This window comes from Phocoena phocoena, chromosome 4 (assembly GCF_963924675.1).
Source record: "Phocoena phocoena chromosome 4, mPhoPho1.1, whole genome shotgun sequence".
Classification (NCBI taxonomy): Eukaryota; Metazoa; Chordata; class Mammalia; order Artiodactyla; family Phocoenidae; genus Phocoena; species Phocoena phocoena.
Window position 1 is genome coordinate 19,274,812 of NC_089222.1, and position 27,713 is coordinate 19,302,524.

At 34.5% G+C, this 27,713-nt stretch overlaps 1 protein-coding gene across 2 annotated transcripts in view; it reads right to left on the minus strand.

Moving 5' to 3' along the window:
* STAG1 (STAG1 cohesin complex component) overlaps window positions 1–27,713 on the minus strand; it is a 306,358-nt gene that overhangs the window by 148,990 nt on the left and 129,655 nt on the right. For both annotated transcript variants that reach the window (XM_065876744.1, XM_065876743.1), the window contains exons 6-8: window positions 21,394–21,598; window positions 5,741–5,892; window positions 3,464–3,537 (exon numbers count right to left, since the gene is read on the minus strand). In XM_065876744.1, the coding sequence (XP_065732816.1) occupies window positions 3,464–3,537; window positions 5,741–5,892; window positions 21,394–21,598 (431 nt within the window). The remainder of the gene's footprint in view (window positions 1–3,463; window positions 3,538–5,740; window positions 5,893–21,393; window positions 21,599–27,713) is intronic.

Genomic DNA, 27,713 nt, shown 5'->3' on the forward strand with positions numbered 1-27,713 from the left:
TTCCCTGACCAGGGATCAAACCTGGGCCCCCTGCACTGGGAGCATGGAGTCTTAACCATTGCACCACCAGGGAAGCCCGTGGCACCACTTCTTGAAGAGACTGTCTTTTCTTCATTGTATATTCTTGCATCGTTTGTTGTAGATTAATTGACTATAGGTACATGGGTTTATTTCTGGGCTTTCTATCCTGTTCCATTGATCTTTATTTCTGTTTTTGGTGCAATACCATACTGTTTTGACAACTGTAGCCTTGTAGTACAGTTTGAAATCAGGGAGCCTTATTCCTCCAGGTCCGTTTTTCTTTCTCAGGATTGCTTTGCCTATTTGGGGTCTTTTGTATTTCCATACAAATTAAAATGGTTTTTGTTTAGTTCTGTGAGAAATGCCATTGGTAATTTGATAGGGATTGCTTTGAATCTGTAGATGGCCTTGTGTAGTAGAGTCATTTTAACAATATTGGAAGAATCAATGAAAAAAGAAAGATATAAATGAACTTACTTACAAAACAGAAATAGAGTGACCGACACAGAAAACAAAGTTTTGGTTACCAAAAGGGATGGGCAGGGAGAAGATAAATTAGGAGGATGGGATTAACATATATACATTACTGTGTATAAATGTAATAGATAACCAAGAAGGACCTAATGTATAGCACAGGGAAGTATACTCAATATTTTGTAATGACCAACAAGGGTAAAGAATCTGAAAAAAATTGATATACATTCATATACAGTAAGTCCCCTACATACGAACCTTCAAGTTGACAACTTTCAAAGACGTGAACGTGCGCTCGCATGTCTAATCATGTAAGTTAGTTCACATGTCTGGCGTACACTGTGATGTGTGTGCATCCTCTTCAAGTGGTTGTGCTTTTGTGTACTTTACTGTACAGTAATTTATATAGTAGTAGAGTATCTTTATTTCAAGCCCAGGATGTCTGGAAGCAAGTGTAAAAGCAGCAGTGATGTAGCTGGTACTGCTAAGAGGCACCAAGAATTGGAGGTCCACAGCAAAGACAAAGAGAGAGACAAGAGGAAGAACAAGTAACTGAAGAACTGAAGAGATTTACGATGCAGGAAATGGCAAGGGGATTTTCTTTAGTTGAGGAGGCACTGTTAATTTTTGAGGCACAGGAGCCAAATGTGGGACAGTACACAAAGGTTATAGCAGCCATTCAGGATGCAATCCAGTGCTACTGTGTCATTTATGATGAGAAAAAAAGAGCTACTACCCAGACATCACTGGATTATTTTTTCAAGAGGGTAGACAGAACTGAATCTAGCAAGGAACCAGAACCTGCGCCATCAATGTCAGGCATGAGTGAAACTGCAGCTTGCCCTCCAACTCCTGTTGCTGACGATCCTTCAGCTCTACCATCTCCCACCTCCTCTCCCTCGTCCAGTCAGTAACTCTTCTTCCCTGTTCACTTGATGCCAGCCTCTGTAAGCCAGCTATTGTACTGTACTACTGTACTTTTCAAGGTACTGTATTGCAAGATGAAAAATGTTTTATTGTTTGTGTGTTTGATTTTTATGAATATTTGCATGAAAAGTATTATAAACCTATTGCAGTACAGTACTGTACTGCATAACCAATTGTGTTAGCTGGGTACCTAGGCTAACTTTGTTGGACTTAACAAATTGGACTTACGAACACACTCTCGGAATGGAACTCATTTGTATGTAGGAGACTTACTGTATATATCTATATATCTATACATACATCTATATCTATCTATCTATATCTATCTATCTATATATATGAATCACTTTGCTGTATATCCGAAACTAACAGGACACTGTAAATCATCTACATTTCAAAAAAAATGACTTTATAGCAATAAAAAGATTTAAATGAAGAAAAATAATATATCATGATTATGTGTGCGGGTTTTATACCAAGAAGTTCAGGTTGAGTTAACGTTTAAAAAATCAACCAATTTAATTCACCACATTAACACTCTTAAAAAAGAAAAACCACATAGTGATCTCAAAAGATGGAGAGAAGTATTTGACAAAATTCAATATCCACTCCTAACAAAGTGTCAGAAAACTAGGGATAGGAAACTTCCTCAACCAGATAAAGTTAATCTACAAAAAACTTACAGTTAAGTCTTAAGGATGAAAGACCTTAATTTTATTAGTGAAAGAAGCCAGACCAAGACACGAACAAAAATCAGGAGTACAAAGTGTAAATTCCATTTCTATAAAATTCTAGAAAATGTAAATAAATCAGTTAGGAAGGAGATCACTGATTGCTTAAGGATGGGGAAGGGGGAGAGTGGCAGCAAAGGAGGAATTACAAAGTGGTAGAAGAAAACTTTTGAGGATAATGGATATATTCATTATCTTGCCTGTGGTAGTTTTACAGGTAGGGGTTTGTGTGTTGTGTGTGTGTGTGTGTGTGTGAAAAGTCATCAAATCATGCACTTAAATGTGCTGTTTATTTTATGTTAATTATACGGCTATAAAGCTGTAATTTAAAAAAAAGACTGCATGGCAGGTACATGGAAATTTTTGTTTTGAAAATAAATTTGTCGATAATTCATTACATGCATGGTTTATGTAAGAAAGAGGATGTGATACTCCATTCAGAGAATTCATATTCAAAGTAAAAGCCTTGGTTCTATTTCAAAAGAGTTTTACATTTTCAGTTAAAATAAAATGTTTTAAGGTAAGTTATCAAAGTTACAAATTTTTCCTTTTTTAAAAAAATAATTTCCCTGTTTTAATTAACTTTTAAAACTAACTGGCCAATTAAAGTCTTAAATGTGTCTAAAAACAGTGCATCTATTATCTGTGTCTATCTGCCTAAACATATCAAATCACGCCTAATTAATAGAACGCAACAAGCGTTATGTATGATTCATTAATTCTCCATGAAATATGCTCATGTAGTATTTTAATAGGTCACACGTTTCACAGAAAGACAACGTGCAATGGAGCATGACAAAAATACTTCAGAAATACTTTGATCCTATTTTCTTGTGTATAGTTGAAGGTAAAGAGGAGCGATGTTATAAAGATGCTGCATTATCTGCAGAGGTGCCCTCTACTGTACTCATTTCTTCCATCTTAACCAACACATTTTTAAAACACTGTTGGTTAATTTGATCATACAACAAGATGAGTAAAAAAGGGCCGCAAGCAGGGAATTTATTTTTTCAAATATGAAGACAATCAAATCTTAAGGTCACATTAACTTAATGATATCTTATTAATATTACATCAGTACAAATGCAAGTACATAGGATCTCTAACAGTATATGTTCTGAATCTGGAAGAGTGTGGCAATGATGGTGGTGGTACAATTTTGACCATTTATTTAGCTTTTATACCCAAAGCTGTTTTCCGGCTAACAAAACGAATAATTAGAAAGTTTACATTTTTATTGCCTAGGACTACAAAGAAGCAATAAATTATTTAAGTTAAAAATGTTCTAAATGATTTTTAAAATCCCTTACCGGTATCTATGAACAAATATACCCTTAAAAATAGAGTTCATCATATTTTCGATTTCATCCTGATTTTCTTGTAGCTGAAATGAAAAATAAATAAAAATATAAATTAAAATATTGATCATTTTATTTGCAATAAAGAGTTCCAATTGTTTTTAATTCCTGATTATTCTCATTCTGGGTAATTTTCAATCTTTTTTCTCATATATTGTGCAACAGATGTCCGAAATTAATAGTATTCCTTCATTATTTCTATAGCTTTTCTACATTGGCTTAAAACCACTTTCTGTCTCTCTCAACATGTATTACACAATGACTAAAAAGAAGTGGTGTGTATAAGTGTGACCAGATTACTACCACAAAATATCACCTGCTTTTGGAATAGGCCTCAATTTCTTTACCTCTCCTGTCCAAACCAGGTCCCCTGCTTGGTTTTACATTTCTTGGTAACAGATCATCCTCGATTATCATATTTGCCACTGTGTAAGAAAGTTCCTATTCCACCTGAAGTATCCAAATATTACTCTGCGTCTGATTAGCAACAAACTGAGCATTGGTCAAATTCCCAATATAGGAGGAACAGCAGAAGATAGCAAGGACACTAGCCATTAGTGGTGAAATGCAGCAACAAAATAAAATACTATAGAAAAGATATAAATAAATTTCAGGCAATACTACACATCAGAGTTAAAGTTTGAGTTTACTACTCAAAAGGAACAAAAGCACTGATACAAAATCACATTCAAGATGATAGTTTTTATTTTAATTTGTTCTGCAGTGAAATATTTGCTTTTACTGCATTTATACAAATGTGACAATAGAATTCCTTCAGACTTTCTCTTTTGCTATATGCTTTGTTTTGGGTTTTACTGAAATAACTTTGGGAATACCTTTATAGTAAATCATTCAAATTACTGAAACTTACTATAAGTTCTAATTTTGCTGCATTTATTATACAAAAAATTAAATAATTTATAAGAGATACAGTTTGGTTAGCAGTTCTTACTAAAGTACAGTTCCAAAACTTACTTATAATTATTTTTGGTATAGAATGTGCTATGAGTTGTACTGTGTTCCTCAAAACTTCATATGCTGAAGTCTTAACTCCCAGAACCTCAAACCTTATTTGGAAATAGGGTTGTAGCAGATGTAATTAGTTAAGATGGGTTCATACTGGAGTAAGATGGGTCCCAAATCAAATATGACTGTCTCCTTTTTATAAGGGAGAAATTTAGAGACACACACACAGTGAGAAGGCCATGTGAAGATTAGAGTTATCTGCCAGTTCTAGCCTATACAACTGTGAGACAATACATTTCTGTTCTAAAGAAAAATCAGGGACTTCCCTGGTGGTGCAGTGGTTGGACTCGAACCCTGGTCTGGGGAGATCCCACATGCCACAGAGCAACTAAGCCCATGTGCCACAACTACTAAAGCCGGTGCGCCTAGAGCACATGCTCTGCAACAAGAAAAGCCACTGCAATGAGAAGCCCCCGCTCTCCGCAACTAGATAAAGCCCGCGTGCAGCAATGAAGACCCAATGCAGCCAAAAATAAATAAAAATTTTAAAAATTAAAAAAAAAGAAAAATCAGTTTGTGGTATATGCTACAGCAGTCCTAGCACTCCAATACAGCACAGACCATAATTTAATCATAAGTTTGTTGCTTCCTGCTGCCTGTTATAACCCATTATTTATTGACAGCAATATATTTAGAGCACTGAGATATTATTCTTTTCTCAAGTTAAAATACAGACTAACACTGTACATCTAAAATTTCATTTCTGATTGGATGAATAAAAATGTTGCCTACTAAAAATCCAGTTTAAAATCTCTTTCAACACATTTATAAGAAAATTTCACTGTAAAATTGGAACCAACCTTATTATTAACAGAAGTGTCCCATACATCTACTAATATATAGTCTTTGGCTTTCTCCTGCAATGCATCTTTGCTGGCCCCTAGTTCTGATGTTAGTATTTACTGTGCTTTCTGGGTCCACAGCCTGATAATCTTTTTGAGTTATCTAATTCCCAGACCACCTTCTTTCTAAAGTATGGTTGTTCTGTGTTTCTCTTCTGCCCTCAGACAGCACTCAGATAATCAATCACTGGCTGGAAGCAAATTCCACTTTCATTTGAAAACTCTGAGATCAAATAATCAAACTTAAAAAAAAACAACTTTTAAAAATACACACAAACCTTTTTAGAGAGAATAAAAACACATATGATATATTTACTACACATTTACAGAACATAAGAATCACAGTTACTGTGAACCTTACCTCTTTGCGTTTTTGAAGTAGTAACTCCAACCTTTCGTTGGCTCTCTTCCCAATCATTTTATTTCTCTCAGCTTCATACTGTCTCTGTGTATTATCCTGATGAATACTGAGGTTTAAGGCAACATTCACCAGAGCAGTCATGAGCTTCATGGCTATGAAATAAAGTAAGATTATAGTATTCACCTGTGAATCAAAATTTCATCCATAAGATTACAAATTTATAACAGAAATGGATGATGGAAGGAAACTAGTCAACTTCTATGTTTTACAACCTAGGCATAATTTAAATAAGAAAGACGAAAAATTATTTTATAGAAATAAACTCACCATTTTAGTCTGTGACAATTTTCTCTGCCTCAGTGTCCCTATAAGCTTGGCTCATTAACATTCCCACTTAAAAACAGACTCATCCTGGGAGTTCCCTGGTGGTCCAGTGATTAAGACTTGGTGCTTTCACTTCCGTGGCCCTGGGTTCAATCCCAGGTCGGGGAACTAAGATCCCAAAAGCTGCATGGTGCGGCCAAAAAAAAAAAAAAACAACTCCAAAAACCCCAAAACGGACCCATCCTAATTATCAGCTGGAAGGATTTATGTAGTCTCCTCAACAACCCCTTTCCCTCACCTTCAAACATACACAACCTAAGTAAGAGCATACTAACCAAACCTTTTAGACCTTTCTTCTGGCCACCAATTCTGTGTATATAATTGCTTCCTTAATACCTTTACTTAGATGCGTCAAAGTGTCTTATTTGCTTACAATCAATTCATGACTTTTACTCCCAAAGATGGTCCTTTCCCTGTGTTCCTCATCTCAATGAATGGCATAACCTCTGATCCCTGAAAAATAGACTGAACCTACCAAAGTCATTAAATTCATTAAAAATATATTCTGTGAATTTCTGATCTGTTCCCCCAGTCACAGTGTTAATGTATTTTTAAACACTCACTTGTATTTGTAAATCTAATTAAATATTATCAAACTTCTCTTTCAAGTCCTCTGAGGAACAGGTATGACACAAACCTTAACCTTTTGTCTATTCAAATTTACTTTCATCATTGAGATGATAAGAGTGTAGGGAATTCTGGTAAAGGAATAATAGTTTGTGATGGCAAAATGATCTCCCTTTTTTTTCATTTAGTTTATTTATCTGCAAATACGAATGTTCAGTTATTAATGAGTGTTTTGGAAGAACCAATCTAAACATCTGCAAACATATACACAACTAAAGATGAGCATGCATTTCTTTTAAAGCTTCTAAAATTTCCCTTTAATTACATATATAAACATGTATACACAATAGTGTAACTATATCTATCTATCTACACATACACATACACACACACACACAGACACACAATTCGTTATTCGGAAACTCTATCTACATTTTGGCCAAATCCATGTTACTAGCAATGCTACTGCCCTCAAACCAAAATATAAGACAAAAATCCTAAAAACAAAATGTAAGTTAGTGAGTAGTTAGAAATGCATTTAAATGAAAATGTTTCCCTTTTCCTGAGATACGGCAACTAAACATAATAAATTGAAAAATCTTGTGTTTCAAAATATAGGCTAGTGATTTTACAGCATTTTACAAACTGTCAGTAGAATACCTCTGAAGGTTAAAAGTACTCTTAAAATTAATCTGTATAAAAAAGAATAGCTCAAAGGCAGAAGGGATCTGGTGCATTCAAATTGTCCAAGTCAGGGATAACAGATAACAGTTTAACAGAGCTTGCCCTAAGCATACAAAGTCATACCCAAATGGACCTTAATTCAGTTTATACTTCTAGATCTCTAAAATAAAATGAATTGAAGATCAAGGAGTTGGAAAGCATTAAATTAACACCAACCCTGGCTGGAATTCACCAGCAGAAGCTGAAATACAAATTTTCTTGAACTTAATTGTTTTTTGTCTTCAGCTATATATCTCCTTGGGAACCCAGAACCCAAACTCCAGCTGTCATTGTGTAATGACCCTCCTCCCATCCTAGGTATATATAAACAACAAAATATATCAACATACTAAAAAAAAATGCAAAATGATCAATATATTTTCAGAAACATATTAGATATGATAGAGCATTATTTACTGAGGTGTTTATGGACCTGTAAAATTTAAACTTCACTGAAATTTTCACTTTACATACTAACATATAAGCAAATAAACAGCTATTGAGGAGAGATTTCTAACTTAACGATATAGATACAACATGGGGATTGTGATAGGGATTATTGAGTCCACTGAAAAAAGACTCATTCCTGCATAGACTGAGCACTAATTAAGTTTTACTGGTATTACTAACAGAATTTTATAAATCCAGTAATTCAGCCTGGTTTCTGTGATGTGGGCTTTGAAGTGCCTTCTCTTTGTCTACCAAGGAGAATACTTAATTTAGCCTTCATATTTTAACTGCTGGCTACAGAATGGCAAACTTGTTCTACTGCTGTGCTACTAAGAATGTGTTCTGCAAATATGTGTTGACCACAAATGGCTTGTTACCAGTTCATTAAAAGTATAAATTTGCAAGTAAGTTTTTTAGAAATTTTTATAACAATCTGACAGAATAATCTTATGTCTACTGAATCTAGTAATAAAATGACACTAAGATCATAATTAAAAAACTAGTCTTTCACCACTGAGAGTTCAAAAAACACTTATTTAGTGCATCCCCATTCATTTACCAATCCATAAGTACTGAGCATTGTTTTGTGTACTAGAAGCACAAAAGTGAATGAGATAGAGTATCTGCTTCCATGATTTTTATCTTCTAGTGAGGAGAAAATAATATATCAATAGATAATATACAAATGAAAAAATCTTCAGTTAAAGAAAAAAAATATGGTTAAAAAAAGTAAAGTATGGTAAAAAGGACAGAGAGCAAGTGGGGTGGCTAGGCCTCTCTGAAGAGCTCATATTTAAGCATGCATGAGGCAATGAGCATGATTATATGACAGAAAATGTCCCAAGGAGAGGGAATAAAAAGTGCAAAGGTTATGAGGTAAATTGTTATGAGAGGGGACTCATAAAAGAGCAAGGTACTTAGTATGGCTGAAGCACAGAAATAGGCAGAAGCAGGAGACAAGGTTGAGGAGGAAATCAAAAGGCCAGGTTGTAAGAGTTTTACTAGGATCTAGTTAGGACTCAAGAATTAAATCTAGGGCTTCCCTGGTCGCGCAGTGGTTGGGGGTCTGCCTGCTGATGCGGGGGATACGGGTTTGTGCCCCCACCCAGGAGGGTCCCACATGCCACGGAGCGGCTGGGCCTGCGAGCCATGGCCGCTAAGACTGCGCATCCGGAGCCTGTGCTCCACAATGGGAGAGGCCACAACAGTGAGAGGCCCGCGAACCGCAAAAAAAAAAAAAAAAAAAAAAATCTAAATGAGATAAGACCCACTGGAAATTTTGGTGTGGGTGAGAAATAGTCTGATTTATACTTTTAAATGCTATGTGAACAGACTAGAGAGGAGTAAAAGTGGAAGAAGGGAGACCAAATAGAAGAACACTGAAAGAGAACTGAACATATTTTGCCAAAAGCTTACAATAATGATTCTCGAGTTTTTGGCCTTGAGCAACTCAGTAAAGCAATGCTAGCTTGGATTGAAGTGGTAGCAGTAGGTGGAGAGAAAGTTAGATCTGAAATATATTTTCAAGGTAGAGCTAAAAGAATATGATAATATAGGAAATGAGAGAAATAGGAAAGGCAAGGGTAATTAGAATGTCTTGTGCTTATTAGTTATCTAAGTGGACATGGTTAATAGATATACATCATAAAAATATTGGTTTTTAGAGCCATTAAACTGGATAGCATATTGATTCAATGGACGACTATTCAGCCACTAGAAAAAAATGAGGCATGATTTATATGTGCTGTAAAGTCTGCCAATAAAATTCTTGGTGGAAAAAAAGGCAAGATGCCTGTCACTGTGTATATTATAATATCATTTACGCATGAAGAAGGAATGAATTATTTATTATTATGTGCCAGTCACTCTTCTAAGCTCTTTACACACACTTATTCATTTATACCTCACAACTCTATCAAGTTAAGTACTATAATTATTTCTTTTATACATAAGAGAAAACTGAGGTATAGATTGGCTAAGAGACTTGGCAATTACACAGCCAGTAACTGGCAGAGATAGAATTTGATTACAGCCGTCATGCACCATAGTCTAAGTTCTTAACCACTACACCATACTGTCTCTCACTGAATATGTATGTGCTATCATATTCATAAAATCTTTGGAAAGATATAAAAGAAACAGGCAACTTTGGTTGTATTCGGAGAAGGGAATTTGATGGCTGAGAGCCATGGGTAGAACACTGACATTTCACCATATAACATTTTTAAATCTGGAATTTTAAATCATATGACAGCATTACTCTCTCACCATCATTTTTTTAAATTAATTTATTTTTTATACAGCAGGTTCTTATTAGTTATCTATTTTATACATATTAGTGTATATATGTCAATCCCAATCTCCCAATTCATCCCACTGACCCCCACTTTCCCCCCATGGTGTCCATTTGTTTGTTCTCTACATCTGTGTCTCTATTTCTGCCTTGCAAACAGGTTCATCTGTACCATTTTTCTAGATTCCACATATATGTGTTAATATACAATATTTGTTTTGCTCTTTCTGACTTACTTCACTCTGTATCACAGTCTCTAGGTCCATCCACGTCTCTACAAATGACCCAATTTCGTTCATTATTATGGCTGAGTAATATTCCATTGTATATATGTACCACAACTTCTTTATCCATTCATCTGTTGATGGGCATTCAGGTTACTTCCATGACCTGGCTATTGTAAATAGTGCTGCAATGAACATTGGGGTGCATGTGTCTTTTTGAATTATGGTTTTCTCTGGGTATATGCCCAGTAGTGCGATTGCTAGGAGGTCATATGGTAATTCTATTTTTAGTTTTTTAAGGAACTTCCATACTGTTCTCCATAGTGGCTGTATCAATTTACATTCCCACCAACAGTGCAAGAGGGTTCCCTTTTCTTCACACCCTCTCCAGCATTTGTTGTTTGTAGATTTTCTGATGATGCCCATTCTAGCTGGTGTGAAGTGATACCTCATTGTAGTTTTGATTTGCATTTCTCTAATAATTAGTGATGGTGAGCAGCTTTTCATGTGCCTCTTGGCCATGTGTATGCCTTCTTTGGAGAGATGTCTATTTAGGTCTTCAGCCCATTTTTTGATTGGGTTGTTTTTTTTGGCAGTGTTGGGTCTTCCTTGTTGCACGGGGGCTTTCTCTAGTTGTGGCGCATGGGCCTCTTATTGCAGTGGCTTCTCTTGTTGTGGAGCATGGGCTCTAGGCGTGCAGGCTTCAGTGGTTGTGTCACGCAGGCTCAGCAGTTATGGCTCGCAGGCTTGGTAGTTGTGGCACACGGGCTTAGTTGCTCAAAGGCATGTGGGATCTTCCTGGACCAGGGCTTGAACCTGTGTTCCCTGCATTGGCAGGTGGATTCTTAAACACTGCGCCACCAGGGAAGTCCCAGGTTTTCTGTTTTTTAATACTGAGCTGCATGAGCTGTTTATATATTTTGGAGATTAATCCTTTGTCTGTTGATTCGTTTGCAAATATTTTCTCCCATTCTGAGGGCTGTCTTTTCATTTTGTTTATAGTTTCCTTTGCTGTGCAAAGGCTTTCAAGTTTCATTAGGTCTCATTTGTCTATTTTTGTTTTTATTTCCATTACTCTAGGAGATGGGTCAAAAAAGATCTTACTGTGATTTCACTACCATTATTTTTTAATAGAAATAATAAAAACATGGAATTGGTTTTCACTTTATTCACTGAGGAGTGAATAAAGATAAAAACGTCTTTAGATTGAGTCTGAGATAATTCAATATTTACAGTCTAGCTTTCTACAGTCCACCAAAACAGTGCTTCAAGAAGGAAGAAGTAGTTATGTCTTTCAAGAAAGATGACACTAAGAAGGTACTGCTGACCTCAACAAGAGCAAAGGCAGTGAACAGGTAGATAGAAACCTGACTGGAGTGGGTTTAAAGAGAATAAGAAGAGAGTGAGTAGAGACAGTAAATAGAAATAATTCTTTAAGATTTGCTATAAAGAAAAGGAGAAAAATAGGACTGTAATTAAGGAGCATGTGGAAACAAGGGAGGGTGTGATGGTCAGTCGTATGTGTCAACTTGGCTAGGCTACAGTATCCAGTTATTTAATCAAGCACTAATCCAGGTGTTACCGTGAAGGTATTTTGTAGATAAGATTAACATCTGTAAGTAAAGGAGACTACCTTCAATAATGTGGTGGCCTCATCCAATTAGCTGAATGCCTTAAGAGCAAAAACCAAGGTTTCCTAGAAAAACAATTTCTGCCTCAAGACTGTACAACTCCTGCCTAAGTTTCTAGCCTGCTGGCCCACCCTACAGATTTAAAAATTGCCAGCTCCCAAATTGTGTGAGCCATTCACTAAAATAAATCTTCCTCTCCCCCAATATATATATCTTTGTGTGTGTATGCAAATAAGAAAATAAGTAACTAAGTATATCTCCCGATGGGTCTGTGTTTCTGAAGAGCCCTAACTGATACAGTGTTTCTAAAAGATAAACGCTGTTATAGCATATTAATATAATGATAAAGGGGATGGGGGAACTGAAGCAGGACAGAGAGAAAAAACACCCTGAAGAGTAAAGTTCTTGAGGCGGTGAACAGGAATTGGATCCACTGCACAAAGGCAAGGACTAACCTTAGATAGACAGTACTGTAATAAGAGAAAAAGCAGAGTATATGTGTACTGGTACACCTAGATAAGTAGGTTTAATCACTGAAGGATTCTCTTCTGTCTCTATAAAGCTAGCAAGATAATCAGCTAATTGTGAAGAAAAGAGGATAGCAGATGCTACAGGTTTGAGGAGAAGGTGTGAAATAATCTTATAAGAAAGTAGGAGTATCCATGGCATAGAATACTGTAATAGGATTGCTAGGCAGCACTAAAGTCCACTTGACAGAAAAATGTAAAATGCCCAGCCATTATAACTATGTGTTGTTGTTCTATAGCCACTTTCAGCTCCACTTGTGTAGGTATGGAACAGGTAGTAATATGAGGTTTTCCTAGGGGGTATAATGGAGGGCAAGGATGCTGAGGATCCTTCATGAGAAGGACATGATTATAATAAATCTGAATAACAGAATCTACGCTAGGAAAGTGGAGGCAGTGAGGACATCAAGAACACTAAAAAACAGAGTATCAAAGAATTTAAAGCCCCAATAGAAGAAAAACAATGTTGGAGCTGGGACCATATATAAAACAAAAACTGGAACAAAAGAGATTATTGGCAAATGGGATGGTTAAAATTAAGATTATGGACACTGGCCCTTTTATTTACTATTGAACAATTTGCATTTATGTGTTCTTCAACATAAAAATGAAAACTAAAAAGCTGTCTTTATATTTAGTGATACCTACTATACTTCTGAAAACTATTACTATAAACCCTGGAAATATATATGATAATGGGACAAAACTAAATTTTAAAGAGAGGTATGATTATATTCCCTCTTTTTTTTTTTAAAATTGAAGTACAGTTGACTTACAATGTTGTGTGAGTTTCTGGTGTATAGCAAAGTGATTCAGTTATACATATATACATATTTTTTTCATAACGGTTTATTACAGGACATTGAATATAGTTCCCTGTGCTATACAGTTCAACACTGTTATCTGTTTTATATATAGTAGTTGGTATCTGCAAATCCCAAACTCTTATCTCCCCCACCCCCTTTCCCCTTTGGTAACCATAAGTTTGTTTTCTATGTCTGAGTCTATTTCTGTTTTGTAAATAAGTTCATTTGTATCATATTTTAGATTCCACATATAAGTGATATCATATGGCCTTTGTCTTTCTGACTTACTTCACTTAGTATGATAATCTCTAGGTCTACCCATGTTGCTGCAAATGGCATTACTTCATTATTTTTTATGGCTGAGTAGTATTCCATTGCAATTATGTTCCTTCTTTAGTTTTAAAAAACTTATTTAAAAAAACAAAAAGGCTTACAATAAACTTCCTCTATCCAAATAATAAACATTTAATCAATCCCTGTCTCTTAAAAACCCAACCAAAATAATGAGAAAACAATTTTCTTCTTCAATAAATCCAGAAAATTACCTGCAACCCCAAACCACAATGTATCAATATACGTATATGGAAAGCAGACAGATGAAGCATGCAAATCAAACCAAATGGTTGAAAAAGCTTGACAACTATATCTAAAGAAATACAAAAAGAAAAACAATTTTGCTCTGTAGAACCCAAAAGCATTAAGGAATTGGAGAAGTATTGGTGTCCACAGAAGATGAAGTGAAATAAGGTCTGAAAATAGGAGCATTATTTCAAAGTTTGTATAGTAAGTAATTAAATCTCCACTCGAACCTAGGCAGTCAGGCAATTCCCCCAACATACACTCATCTTGGAAGTCCAGAAAGTTTATTCCCTGAAGAATATAAACCAGAGATTTGGACTCATCAGACACAGAGGAGGGATACAGGTGAAGTGCAGAGTGCCCTGGGTGCTCCTTCACCCTGTATAACTCCCAAATGGCGGACAGCAAACAGACTTAAGGAGATTGAAAGATCCTTTTGCAAAGAAGCTAAACTTCGCCAGGGAAAAATAATTATCAATATCAAGAGTTTAGGGTCCACAGTGAAAATGGTATGTGACCACAGGACCACCCTACAGTGATGCTCACCAAAGAGGCCAGAGCCATTGCCCCTCCCTGTCAAACACAACACACACACACACCCATGCCACCCCCAACCCCCACCCTCTCTGGCAATCTGCTCTTTAGTGTCTCATTGTCAGCAATGACTAGAAAGCCAATGAATAGATACTTAAGGAACGTTTCCAACATGAAAGACACTGATAAAAGCAGAGAATTGGGAAAGAGGTCAGAGTAGGGTGTAAAAAAAAAAAACCTTCAGAGTAATAATTAACGTTGTCAAAGAGAGATAAAAGAAAATGTTACATCCATGAAACAATGTTAAAAAAAAAAGACTTGGATAATGCAAAAGAACTCTTAGAATATTTAAAATGATAATGGAAATTAAGCTCAATAAAGTTGAAGAAATACAAGAAAAGTGAACAAAAAGACTAAGGAATGGAAGCTAAAAGAGAAATAACAAGAAACTCAGGATTGATTCAACAGATTAACATCCAAGTAATATGTATTCTATGAAGAGTGCCCAGCATAATGAATGGGAATTATATACACACATTAGGGTATATCACCATGATATTTCAGAAAATCAGGAACAAAAAGAACATAAAGCTTCCAAAGACAAGAAACAGGATCAGAATCAGAACTTTGAAACAGGATTGGTCTTCTCAACAGCAATACTGGAAACAAGAGGAAAAATTCCGAAGAAAATTTTCAATAAGTTCCACATTGGTTCAATTAAATGTAAGAATAATTTTTCAGGCATGTAAAATCTCAAATATATACTTTTCCAATACTCTTTTTCTCAAGAACCTATCAAAAAACATGCTACCCAAAAAGGAGAGAATAAATTTAAAAAAAAAAAAGAAAAAAGGGCAGGCCAAAGATAGAGGTTTCAACAAAAGACAAAGGATCCAAATAATGGCAGAAAAGTTAAATAACTTAAAGGACATAAAGATTTTAGAATACAACACAGCCTTATCAAACATAATTGTAAAAAATTAAAAGTACAGAAAATGTACCCCACAAAATTGATTATAACATCCTATTATTTGTTTAAAAATAAAATAAAAAATCCTCACATAAAAGGAAACACCAACATGTCATAACAAAATTAAGAAGTGGTATGATTATGGCTAATTTTTATTTTTGTACTTTTCTCCTTTTCTGAATTCTTTGTAAGTTGTATATGTAATTTTATATGTACAGAAAATGTTTAAACATACAACATGGAAGTATTAATGAAAAATCTACAAGAAATTTTCTCAATTTCTCTATCCTCTTTAGAGCCAAACCAAGCAAGCTCTGTCATTCTATCACAGTTATAATATCTGACACTTACTGAATGACTTGTATATGTGAAACATTTAACACGAATTATTTCATTTAAGCCTCACAACACTCCTATAAAATGGGACTATTAGTAGCAATACTATACAGATGAGGAAAGTGAGGCACTAAAGTTAAGTAACTTGTCCAAGGTTACCAAGTTGATACATAAAAGATATGATTATAAAATGATTTTAAAAATCATAATTTCTTTACAAAAACTAGCCCCCAAAAGAAAACTAATTTTCATACCTGATCACAGAAAGTAAAGGCGATAAATCTAAGAAAATGATACTTCTGTAACTAGAAAACATAAAACATTACTCTAGATACCTATATTTACATTTGAAAGAGTAATTACATTTAAAAAGTTTACTGTATTTTATGTGTACAGTTATATGATATAGTGGCACTCGCAAATTTGGTCTATTATTGAGCATTAATCTCATGAGAACACCAAAAGTCTACTACATACAAATTCTAGAAAGGTGAAAAAAAAGTGTTATATCTAGAGGAGCAACGAGAAACACAAAGGTATTAAAGTTAAAAAAAAAATGCATTGGTGAAAATACAAAGCAATGAGAAAGTAAAAATTTCTTTAATGAATAAAAGGAAAATATAAAGAAATTAAGGAAGAGAGCTTATTTATACTCTACAGTCTGCTCTTTGATAATGCCAGATTGACCTAAAATTTTGAGGTTCTAACCATAGCAACCAGAAATATTCAGTCTGGTTAAGAGTTATAAAATACCTACTGAATTTAATAAATAGAATTTGGCATGTGAGAGCCAAAAAGATATGTAAAAATGAAAGTGCATGCTGTTAGTTTTCTTAATAGCAGTTTTTGAAAGATCTGTTTATTTACTTGTTTCTGATTTCCCCATTTGCAATGTCTTCTATTACGAAAATAGTAGGTGTTCAATAAATTCTGAGGAAAAAAAAAAACACGAGTGAAGGGAAACACTGCACACACTACTGGCTCTTACTGTCATTACAGAATAACAGCTGTAGTTTACTAAATGTCAGGCACTAGTTCAAGCTTTCTTAATTTCTTTTAATGAGGTAGCTATCATTATCTTTCCCACTTTGCATATGAAGAAAGTGAGGCCAAAAGGACTTGTCCAAATTACCCAATTAGTAAAAGGCAGAAAGGGATATGTATTCAGACAGCCTGGTCGAGAACCCATTCTATGAACCCTATATTATATGGTTTCAGCAACCAAAAGCCAAAGAAAAGACATCAATTTACTGAGACAAGATTATTTTCAGTCTGTGATGGGAGAACAACAAAATTTCTTACAGCTTTTCTTTTCTCAAAGTCCAGAGATGCTGACTTGGTAAAAAAAATGTTAATCAACAACAAATCATATGTCAATATAAAATCAACCATATACCAATATAATAATGTTCAACAATGAGATACAAAGAAATGTTTACTTCCGCAAGAATCTGAGAGTGACCTATTATTGTTAACTAGTGGTAAAGACTGGCCTCCCAGCATAATGAGCCACCTGACTGCCATATGATGATCTTAACCACATTTTCTAATTTTTTCAGAATTCATTTTAGAAAAAAATAGAACAGAATCAATCACCATGCTATTATTAATAAAATTTTGAAGTCTTAATCCCCCTTTGTTCAAATTAGCATTTTCACTTTAGAAGTGAGAGGTAGCCAGTATCAATCTATTTGTAACATAGAAAATTATGCAGGTGAGAAAACATCAAAAGATAAAAAAGGTAAACCAACATTATTCATCTCGCCATCTAACAAAAATTTGAAGTCACCAACTTCTAACGTATTGGCATACATTTTAAAAACAAATGCCTAAGTATAATATAACTATAAATCTAAAAAACAGATCCTTTGAGAGCAGAATTATCTTTATAATACCAAACACCACAGTGGTAAAACAAAGGGAAACCTACTTGTTTTTGAGCTGGAGGAGGAAAATATTTTTCATGAAGATTCCATGAAATTGGGGAAAGAAAATATGCCCAGCCTCAGATTGTAAATCTACCAAAATAATAATGACAAAATACTACTTATATAAATTAAATCCACAAACTATGCTCTATTCTAATATGTCTGAGATAGCTATTTAGAAAAGCAACAAAGGCACTTAATTCTGAAGATAAATCGGTAATGAAAACTTTATTACAGTGTAAAGCTTCTTTATTAAGCTGAGTCAGACATATAGGAGAGTATGCTTTACAATTCCAATTAAAAGAATAGAAAAAAATAAGGAAAATATAATACAAAATGTAATTGCTAACAGTCTGTTTCAATTTAATGGTAAAAAGAATTTCAAAAAGAAGGGAGAAAGCACAGTTTACTGGGAAAATGAAACTACTTCTACCTGGAGAATAAACAAACCTGAAGAACTACAAAATGATGAAAATTTTAGTAAAAATGTGACAAAAGTATACAATTAAATGCAATGCATAAACACTGACAATTGGGACATATTATTAACTAATAACAAGAAAATGGGATATTTGGAAAATAGATTAAAAGTACTATTGATAAAACCACTCTGATGATTTATGAAGCTCTAAAACTTATCTTTTCTGTACCCTACAAAACAACTAACCTGATTGTCTCTCTTCTCAGCTAAGATATAAGCAATGTCAAGGAGCATTTTATTCCAAAGCCGATAATCATATCTGGCCATAACTGCCTTGTAACTGTCCATGCACATAGTCTTTGAAGCAGAGGATTAAATGTTCCTGCCCATTTTATCTAGTCCCCAAGACTCCTCCTGCAAAGTGAATAAAAACGATTATCTTTTAATCTACCCCTTATACACATATCATAAAAGAAAAAAAGGGAGGGGGTACCAGAGAAGAGAGCAAAGATGAAAAGAAAATAATCCTTGAAAAGATGGATAATTATTATCCAGCCTGGAATTAAGTTCTCAGCCAGATCTCTGTGCTTTGTTGTTGGGTAGGTGACTGATATCTCACTTTTTATGAAACTGAGCTTTGGAAGATATGATCATTAATGTACACAGAGAAATTACAGTAATATTTTGAAATAAATTTGAGAATAAGTTGAAAAATAGGTTAGCTTTTAAAAAATAAGTATAAACATAACATTGAACTCCTATTTTTCTTGATTTCTGATTTTGAAAAGTAATTAACAAATACAAATAGGCTAGATGATATAAAAAAAAGCTGAGGAGAAAACCAAATGGCATTTATCAGGCAGTTTTAAAAGCTATCATGATCACAGGTAAATTGTGAGAAAAGAAAGACAGAAAGGCACTGGAAGGAGGAGGGAGCAACTCAACTCAAAAGAAATAGGAGGAAAGCCATAATTAAAATATGTTTAAGCACACATAAAATTAGCAATGTATAGATTGCCAAAGGGATAAATATACAAAAAACATGAAAATAATAAAAGTCACTGAAAATGGGCCAATGGAAAGAAGAGCTGAAATGGACCATCATAAAGTCAGTAAAATACAGTAATATTTCATTTACATGGCAGTGAAGGACAAATGCAAATGAATTAAACTGCATTTTTCAGGAAACTGAAATGTTTTAAAACTCAAAATATTCTGTATATTTCTATAATATACTATTCCTTCTCTTGTGTTCATAAATAGAGTATGTGGCATATATTTAGTCTTTTATATAAAATGCACACAGGTTTCTGGATTAAACAGAGGTAGCTGGCCGCTACAGAGGAGCCCCAGATTGCTCTGTATCTTGATATCTGGAAGCAAATTTTTTTTGTCTTTTTTGTTATAAATTATCATTTCACAATTCTGTCAGCAGGACAGAAAATCTAACACTTGCCCTCCAATCTAACACTTGCTTCTCTTTCTCTCTTGACATTGGGAAACTAGATAATAACTGTTTATGGCAGTAATTTTGGCTATTCAGAAGTAACTTCTATCTTATGTTTAAGTTTTGTTTATTTCAAATCACTGCATTTACTATGCATCTGAAAACCAGCTAAACAGGAATTACTGTACGTAGATAAAAGAAAGATGAAAAGTAAAAAGAAAATATAAAGAAAAGAAAAAAAGCAAACATAAAGGGCAGAAGATTCTAAAAGTGATGAAATTAGAAAGAAAAATTGTATAGCATCAGATAACTTTTAAGTAATAAATAGTATATTTACAGTACCTTTTCAAAAAGTTACAACTGGGTACAAGATCTCTTTTTATTCCTAATAATGAGGAAGAGGATACTCTCAAAACACAGAATAAAATATGTTTGATGTTTGTTCTATATAGAAAATTTTTTCAACAATAAATTGTGTGATTTTACCTTTTTAAAAAAGATAAAATTAAGTAAAAGATCTTCCTCTTTTCCCAGTGAGAAAAAGGACACCCTCAAAAGAATAACTGTGTGTCATGCTTGCTCCATATAGAACTGCAACTAAGGGAATAATGGAAACTAATAATATGTATTAACCACATTAAGGAAGGAAAAAGGAGTGGAAAAAAATATGGATGACTCTATATAAAATTATCACATTGGCTTTAGGCAACAGGTTAAACCAGAAAATGATAAAATTTTAAATCCAGGGTTTGCAATGTGTAGTCCCCAAAGTATCAGTGTCAGCAACAGCTAGAAACCTGTTAACTCGGGGGCAAGGCCACACAATCTGTTTCAGTAAGGCCTGGAGGTGATTCTGATGCATGCTAAAGTTTAAGAATCAGTGCATTCAATAAATTAGATAAATGAGAAATTTAAATTCAAGATGAAATGCAATTAATTAAATTAAATCTCATTTTTTGTCATGGTAATGTGCAAGATGAATATAGCCAGAGTTATTGATATTAAAAAGGATGTAATTTGGGAGTATTTAAATATATGTGTATGTACATACACACACATACTCTCTCTCTGTATTACAGGAGAAAAAGAACAATCATTTAGTCATTTTAGGTAAACACAGTTAAAATCGTTGAGGAATTGAGAACGATGGCTAAATTAACAAAATTACCTTGTTACGGAAAAACAAGGGGAAAAAGAACATACTTGACTCAGAATTTGTCTAGATAATTCTAAAATAAAAGCAAAAGTGAAAACTATAATGTCAGTTCTTCAGGACTCAGCCTACCTACCTGAACTGATTTTAGAGACATTACATTTAGGTTATTACAGCACTAGGAATGGAAAAAATGCCAGCTAGGTCACACTTACCTATTACAATTGGATAGAATTGTTTAAAAATACATATATATAAACAAAATTTACACATTTATGTATAATAACAATGAACTATGAAGCAATGTAATTAAGTAGAAAAACTACTATGAATTTGGAATTTCAACTATTATTTGGGTTTACCAAAGAACATGGCCTGGTGGACTCTTAAAATTTATTTGGTTATAAAATAAAAATGCAGGAAAATACATGTTCAGAAAGAGATTTGGTAACACTCGCCAGAAAATTTCAATTTTCATTCTCAAGACTATCAAATGCCAGTTATCAAAATAGGCACACATTTTACTTAGAGAATACAAACCATTCATGTGAATTTTGGAGAAAAACTATTTTTCAAGAGCAAAGTAATGAATTTAATATTTAATCTAAATAAAACTTAACTAGAATAGAACATATTTAACAAAACTAAATTGAAAAGGAAATAAAATGTTGGTTACTTACCAGCAAGGGTACTTGTATGTCTAAAAGCTCTGACCTGGGAGTCTGACAAACCAGTCAAAAGGGAGATTACTGTGTCCATCATATACTCATCATAAATTATGCTATACTGACATTGTCGAATCAGGACTCCAATAAATTCACAAAAGTTTGAACGAAATTTTTTCCACTGAGGTCCAGGCATGGTAAGGGGGTAATCACCACTGTCCTAAAAGGGATAAAAAAAGAACATATTAAATGTGACATTAAGTTTGATCAGTATTTTTTCCTCCTACTGGAAAAGGAACATTTTTCTCAGAGTAGATATGGACAGAAATCAAGGGGCATAAGATGGCTTTCTCGTTTTTTGCTTGTTTTGATCTTCGACATCTAAATTGTTAAAGTGCTCAAAATTATTATTTACAACCAGTATTTAATCCATTATTCTAAGCCATTCATTCAAAATTCAAAATAATAGTTCCAGTTTTGCTGTACTTGGGTCCTAGTTGAGATAATTTAAAGTAGGAAATTAAAAAAGAATTGAAGTTTAGACTAGAAAGGATATTTGCTACTGAATTCAGATCAAACTAATGATGATACCTGTGACATATAGCATCTTTCAATTATTTTAAATAGACACTTTAAAGAATTGACAGTTTCAAGAGTATAAGCACTTCACTAAGAAGTCCAAAACCAACTTTTCACATCTGAAACTGCAAACCTGTTTTTTCCAATTTTACTATGAACTTTCAATTAACTCTATTTTATGGAGTGAATTTATTAACTTTTCAACGAAAAATATCTAGCATGGGCTCTTGGTATCACGAGATTGTGTTGTCTTGTTTAAAATACAAAACTGACAGTTGAACCCAGCAGAGGTTTCCCACTCTAGCCTAAAACATTTTGGTGGAGGAATGGAAATTCACAAGGCAGAGAGTGCGAAATTCTGTGAACATAGTTATCTGTATACTCTCAGTTTGTGGCTATTTGTCTTTTCTAGGCCAAACTTCTGTTAGGAAAATTGGTTATAAATGAGGTCTTGAGCTCTGTTGGTGTCCCAGGAAAGAGAACTAGTGTGACACTTAGAACAGCAAGAAATCCCAAGAGCAAGGAACAGAAAGCAGAGATAGGGAAGAGCTTGGCAGTCAGTCAAATACCCCCAAAGAAAGTTAATTTTGGCACTACATGAGTATTATGTGGGTTACTAAGCTCTATAGGACATCAAAAAGGAACTGAAGGGGCTAGCTGAATCCTCCCTGCTCTTTAGACTGGGGGTGTGGGAGCACAGACTGGAGAGGGTAGCAGGATGGAGAGGGGAGATGCTTCTCAAAGATATCTCTGAAGGCTGCCTGCTGCGTAAATTTCACAAAAGCAAAAGCCCACCAGGGTAGAGCCTCTTTTGCTTTGTACCAACTGTGAGATTCAGCCATTTAGTGCTCACAACCAGATCTGGGCCCCAAGGAAAGTACAAAGAAAAGAATCTATCTAAACAGCCCCAACAGCAAGAGGAAAGGAAGCCAGAAAAATCATTTAGGAAAACCTAAATAAAACCTAAGTATACTTCAAAGATTCAAATGCAGCATAAAACAAAACAAAACTCTAGGGAACTGAAAAACACACTTTTTTTGAGGTATAATTCACATATAACATTAGTTCCAGGTATAAAATATAATGATTCAATATTTGTATATATTACAAAATAATCACAATAAGTGTAGTTGACATCTGTCACCATAAACAGTTACAAATTATTTTGCTTTTCTTGTGATGAGAACTATTAAGATCTACACTCTTAGCAATTTTTCAATATGCAATACAGTATTAATAACTATAGTCACCATACTTTACATCCCCAGGACTTATTTATATTACAACTGGACGTTTGTACCTTTTGTCCCACTTCACCCATTTTGCCCATTCCCCCCAACCCCTGGCAACTACTCTGTTCTCTGTATCTATGAGCTCGCTCAGTGTTCTTCTGTGTTGTTTTGTTGTTGTTGTTATTTTCATTTCACATATAAGTGAGATTATATGGTATTTGTCTTTCTCTGACTTATTTCACTTAGTGTAATGTCCTCAAGGTCCGTCCATGTTGTCACAAATGGCAAGATTTCCTCTTTTTAACAACTGAATACTATTCCTCTGAGTGTGTGTGTGTGTGTGTGCGCATGTGCGTACATACCACATTTGCTTCACCCATTCATCCATTGATGGACACTTAGGTTATTTCCGTGTTTGGCTATTGTAAATAATGCTGCCATTAATATGAGGTTGCATATACCTAAAATACTTTATTTCTTAAAAAATTCAGTTGATGAACTGAAGGAAAGGATGGTTACTGATAGGAGATACATTAGTAGCCTAGAAAATAATGTGCAAGACATATCAGAGAAAAAAAACATGTAAATGCTAGATGAGGCCTGCGGAAAAAACCTTTTAAAATGGACAAAGTAGGTTAGTATTACCTTTTAAACCTTCTGTCCTTTCCTTTTTCATTGATTTGGAACTCATATGTGGTGCTGATGGTCAACAGCCATTTTGCAACCATGAGGGGACAGTATGAAGATAAAGAATGGTACAGAGAAAGATGGAAAAAATGTAGGTCTTTGCTCTGTTGAGGTGTAGTATCAATACCAACCATGTTCTCTCTACTCCCAAATTTATTTTGTGTGAGACAAACTCCTGTGAATTAAAGCCACTGTTGGTCAGATTTTCTGTTACTCACAAACAAATCCATTCCTGTTATAGTAGAATTACAAGCAGTGGGAAAAGACGAATTATTCAGTAAATGACTTTGGTACAGTACAACTGGATTTTCATTAGAAAAAAAATCAGATATCTATTACACCATACACTAAAATAAATTCCTAACGAAATCAAAACACTTAAAAATAACCAAAAAAAGAAATAGCAGAAAACATGGAAGAATCTTTAACCGTGGTCATTTTAAGTCTTTTGTCATTTACAGACAGTTCTGGGTATACTCTGATGCATTTGCAAAAATGTTCCTATACAAGGGTTTCATCTTCAAGGAATTCATGGAAAAGACTGACAAGTACAGGTTTCTGGTAACTGACTATAATGCTGAACTGAATGAATAAGTATTTTCAGAACTCTAATGGAAAACTGATGAATTCATTAAAGTGCTAACAAAAGATCAAGATGAAGAAAATATTAATTACATGGGACTGAGTGAGCTGATGAGTATGTTTATAATTTTTGTGACTTTCTCTTTAAATAAAAAATCCCACAAGGACTCAGAGGCAAAAAATATACAAATGAATTTTCACTGCAAAGTAAAGGAGTTGTTACAGTGGATGATTACTGGACTGACTGTCAATATTATGACATAGTATGAGTGTTTCATGTTTGGTAATTGCAATCATTGTTGCTTTCATTGTGGTCATCCATTTACAATGCTTGGTGTCAGTTTATCTCTCTCAGTGTGTGTGTGTGTGTGTGTGTGTGTGTGTGTGTGTGTGTGTGTGTGTGTGTGTGTGTGTGTGAAAAAAGAAAACATGGAAGAGAGTCCCTCCCATCAAGCCTCTTAGATAGCCTCATCCACCAGAGGGCAGACAGCAGAAGCAAGAAGAACTACAATCATGCAGTCTGTGGAACAAAAACAACATTCACAGAGAGATAGACAAGATGAAAAGGCAGAGGGCTATGTACCAGATAAAGGAACAAGATAAAACCCCATAAAAACAACTAAATGAAATTGAGATAGACAACCTTCCAGAAAAAGAATTCAGAATAATGATAGTGAAGATGATCTAGGACCTCAGAAAAAGAATGGAGGCAAAGATCGAATGGAGGCAAAGATCGAGAGGATGCAAGAAATGTTTAACAAAGACCTAGAAGAATTAAAGAAGAAACAAACAGAGATGAACAATACAATAAGTGAAATGAAAACTACACTAGAAGGAATAAATAGCAGAATAACTGAGGCAGAAGAACGGATAAGTGACCTGGAAGACAGAATGGTGGAATTCACTGCCACAGAACAGAATAAAGAAAAAAGAATGAAAAGAAATGAAGACAGCCTAAGAGACCTCTGGGACGACATTAAACGCAACAACATTCGCATTATAGAGGTCCCAGAAGGAGAAGAGAGAGAGAAAGGACCTGAGAAAATATTTGAAGAGATTATAGTCAAAAATTTCCCTAACATGGAAAAGGAAATAACCACCCAAGTCAAGAAGCGCAGTGAGTCCCATATAGGATAAATCCAAGAAGAAACATGCCGAGACACACAGTAATCAAATTGGCAAAAATTAAAGACAAGGAAAAATTATTGAGAGCAGCAAGGGAAAAATAACATACAAGGAAACTGCCATAAGGTTAACAGCTGATTTCTCAGCAGAAACTGTACAAGCCAGAAGGGAGTGGCATGATATACTTAAAAGTGATGAAAGGGAAGAACCTACAACCAAGATTACTCTACCTGGCAAGGATCTCATTCAGATTCAATGGAGAAATCAAAAGCTTTACAGACAGGCAAGAGCTAAGAGAATTCAGCACCACCAAACCAGCTCTACAACAAATGCTAAAGGAACTTCTCTAAGTGGGAAACACAAGAGAAGAAAAGGACCTACAAAAACAAACTCAAAACAATTAAGAAAATGGTCATAGGAACATACATATTGATAATTACCTTAAAAGTGAATGGATTAAATGCTCCAACCAAAAGACACAGGCTTGCTGAATGGATACAAAAACAAGACCCACATATATGCTGTCTACAAGAGACCCACTTCAGACCTAGGAACACATACAGACTGAAAGTGAGGGGATGGAAAAAGATATTCCATGCAAATGGAAATGAGAAGAAAGCTGGAGTAGCTATACTCCTATCAGATAAAATACTTTAAAATAAAGAATGGTACAAGAGACAAGGAAGGACACTACATAATGATCAAGGGATCAATCCAAGAAGATACAACAATTAAAAATATATATGCACCCAACATAGGAACACCTCAATACATAAGGCAACTGCTAACAGGTATAAAAGAGGAAATTGACAGTAACACAATAATAGTGGGGGACTTAACATCTCACTTACACCAACAGACAGATCATCCAAAATGAAATTAAATAAGGAAACAGAAGCTTTAAATGACACAACAGACCAGATAGATTTAATTGATATTTATAGGACACTCCATCCAAACACAGCAGATTACACTTTCTTCTCAAGTGCACACAGAACATTCTCCAGGACAGATCACAACGTGGGTCACAAATCAAGCCTCAGTAAATTTAAGAAAACTGAAACCATATCATGCATCTTTTCTGACCACAACACTATGAGGTTAGAAATGAATTACAGGGAAAAAACGTAAAAAAGACAAAAACATGGAGGATAAACAATACGTTACTAAATAACCAAGAGATCACTGAAGAAATCAAAGAGGAAATCAAAAAATACCTAGAGACAAATGACAATGAAAACACGACCATTCAAAACCTATGGGATGCAGCAAAAGCAGTTCCAAGAGGTAAGTTTATAGCTATACAAGTCTAGCTAAAGAAACAAGAAAAATCTCAAAAAAAAAAAATCTAACCTTACATCTAAAGACACTAGAGAAAGAAGAAAAAACAAAACCCAAAGTTATCAGAAGGGAAGAAATCATAAAGATCAGAGCAGAAATAAATGAAATAAAAACAAAGAAAACGATAGCAATGATCAATAAAACTAAAAGCTGGTTCTTTGAGAAGATAAACAAAAATGATAAACCACTGCCAGAGTCATCAAGAAAAAGAGGAAGAGGACTCAAATCAATAAAATTAGAAATGAAAAAGGAGAAGTTACAACAGACACCGCAGAAATACGAAGCATCCTAAGAGACTACTACAAGCAACTCTATGCCAATAAAATGGACCACCTGGAAGAAATGAACAAATCTTAGAAAAGTATAATCTTCTAAGACTGAACCAGGAAGAAAGAGAAAACATGAACATACCCATCAGAGTAATGAAATTTAAACTGTGATTAAAAATCTTCCAACAAACAAAAGTCCAGGACCAGATGGCTTCACAGGTGACTTCTATCAAACACTTAGAGAAGCGCTAACACCCATGCTTCTCAAACTCTTCCAAAAAATTGCAGAGGAAAGAACACTCCCAAACTCATTCTATGAGGCCACCATCACCCCAATACCAAAACCAGACAAAGATACTACAAAAAAAGAAAATTACAGACCAATATCACTGATGAATATAGATGCAAAAATCCTCAACAAAATACTAGCAAACAGAATCCAACAATACATTAAAAGGATCATAAACCATGATCAAGTGCGATTTATCCCAGGGATGCAAGGGTTCTTCAATATACGCAA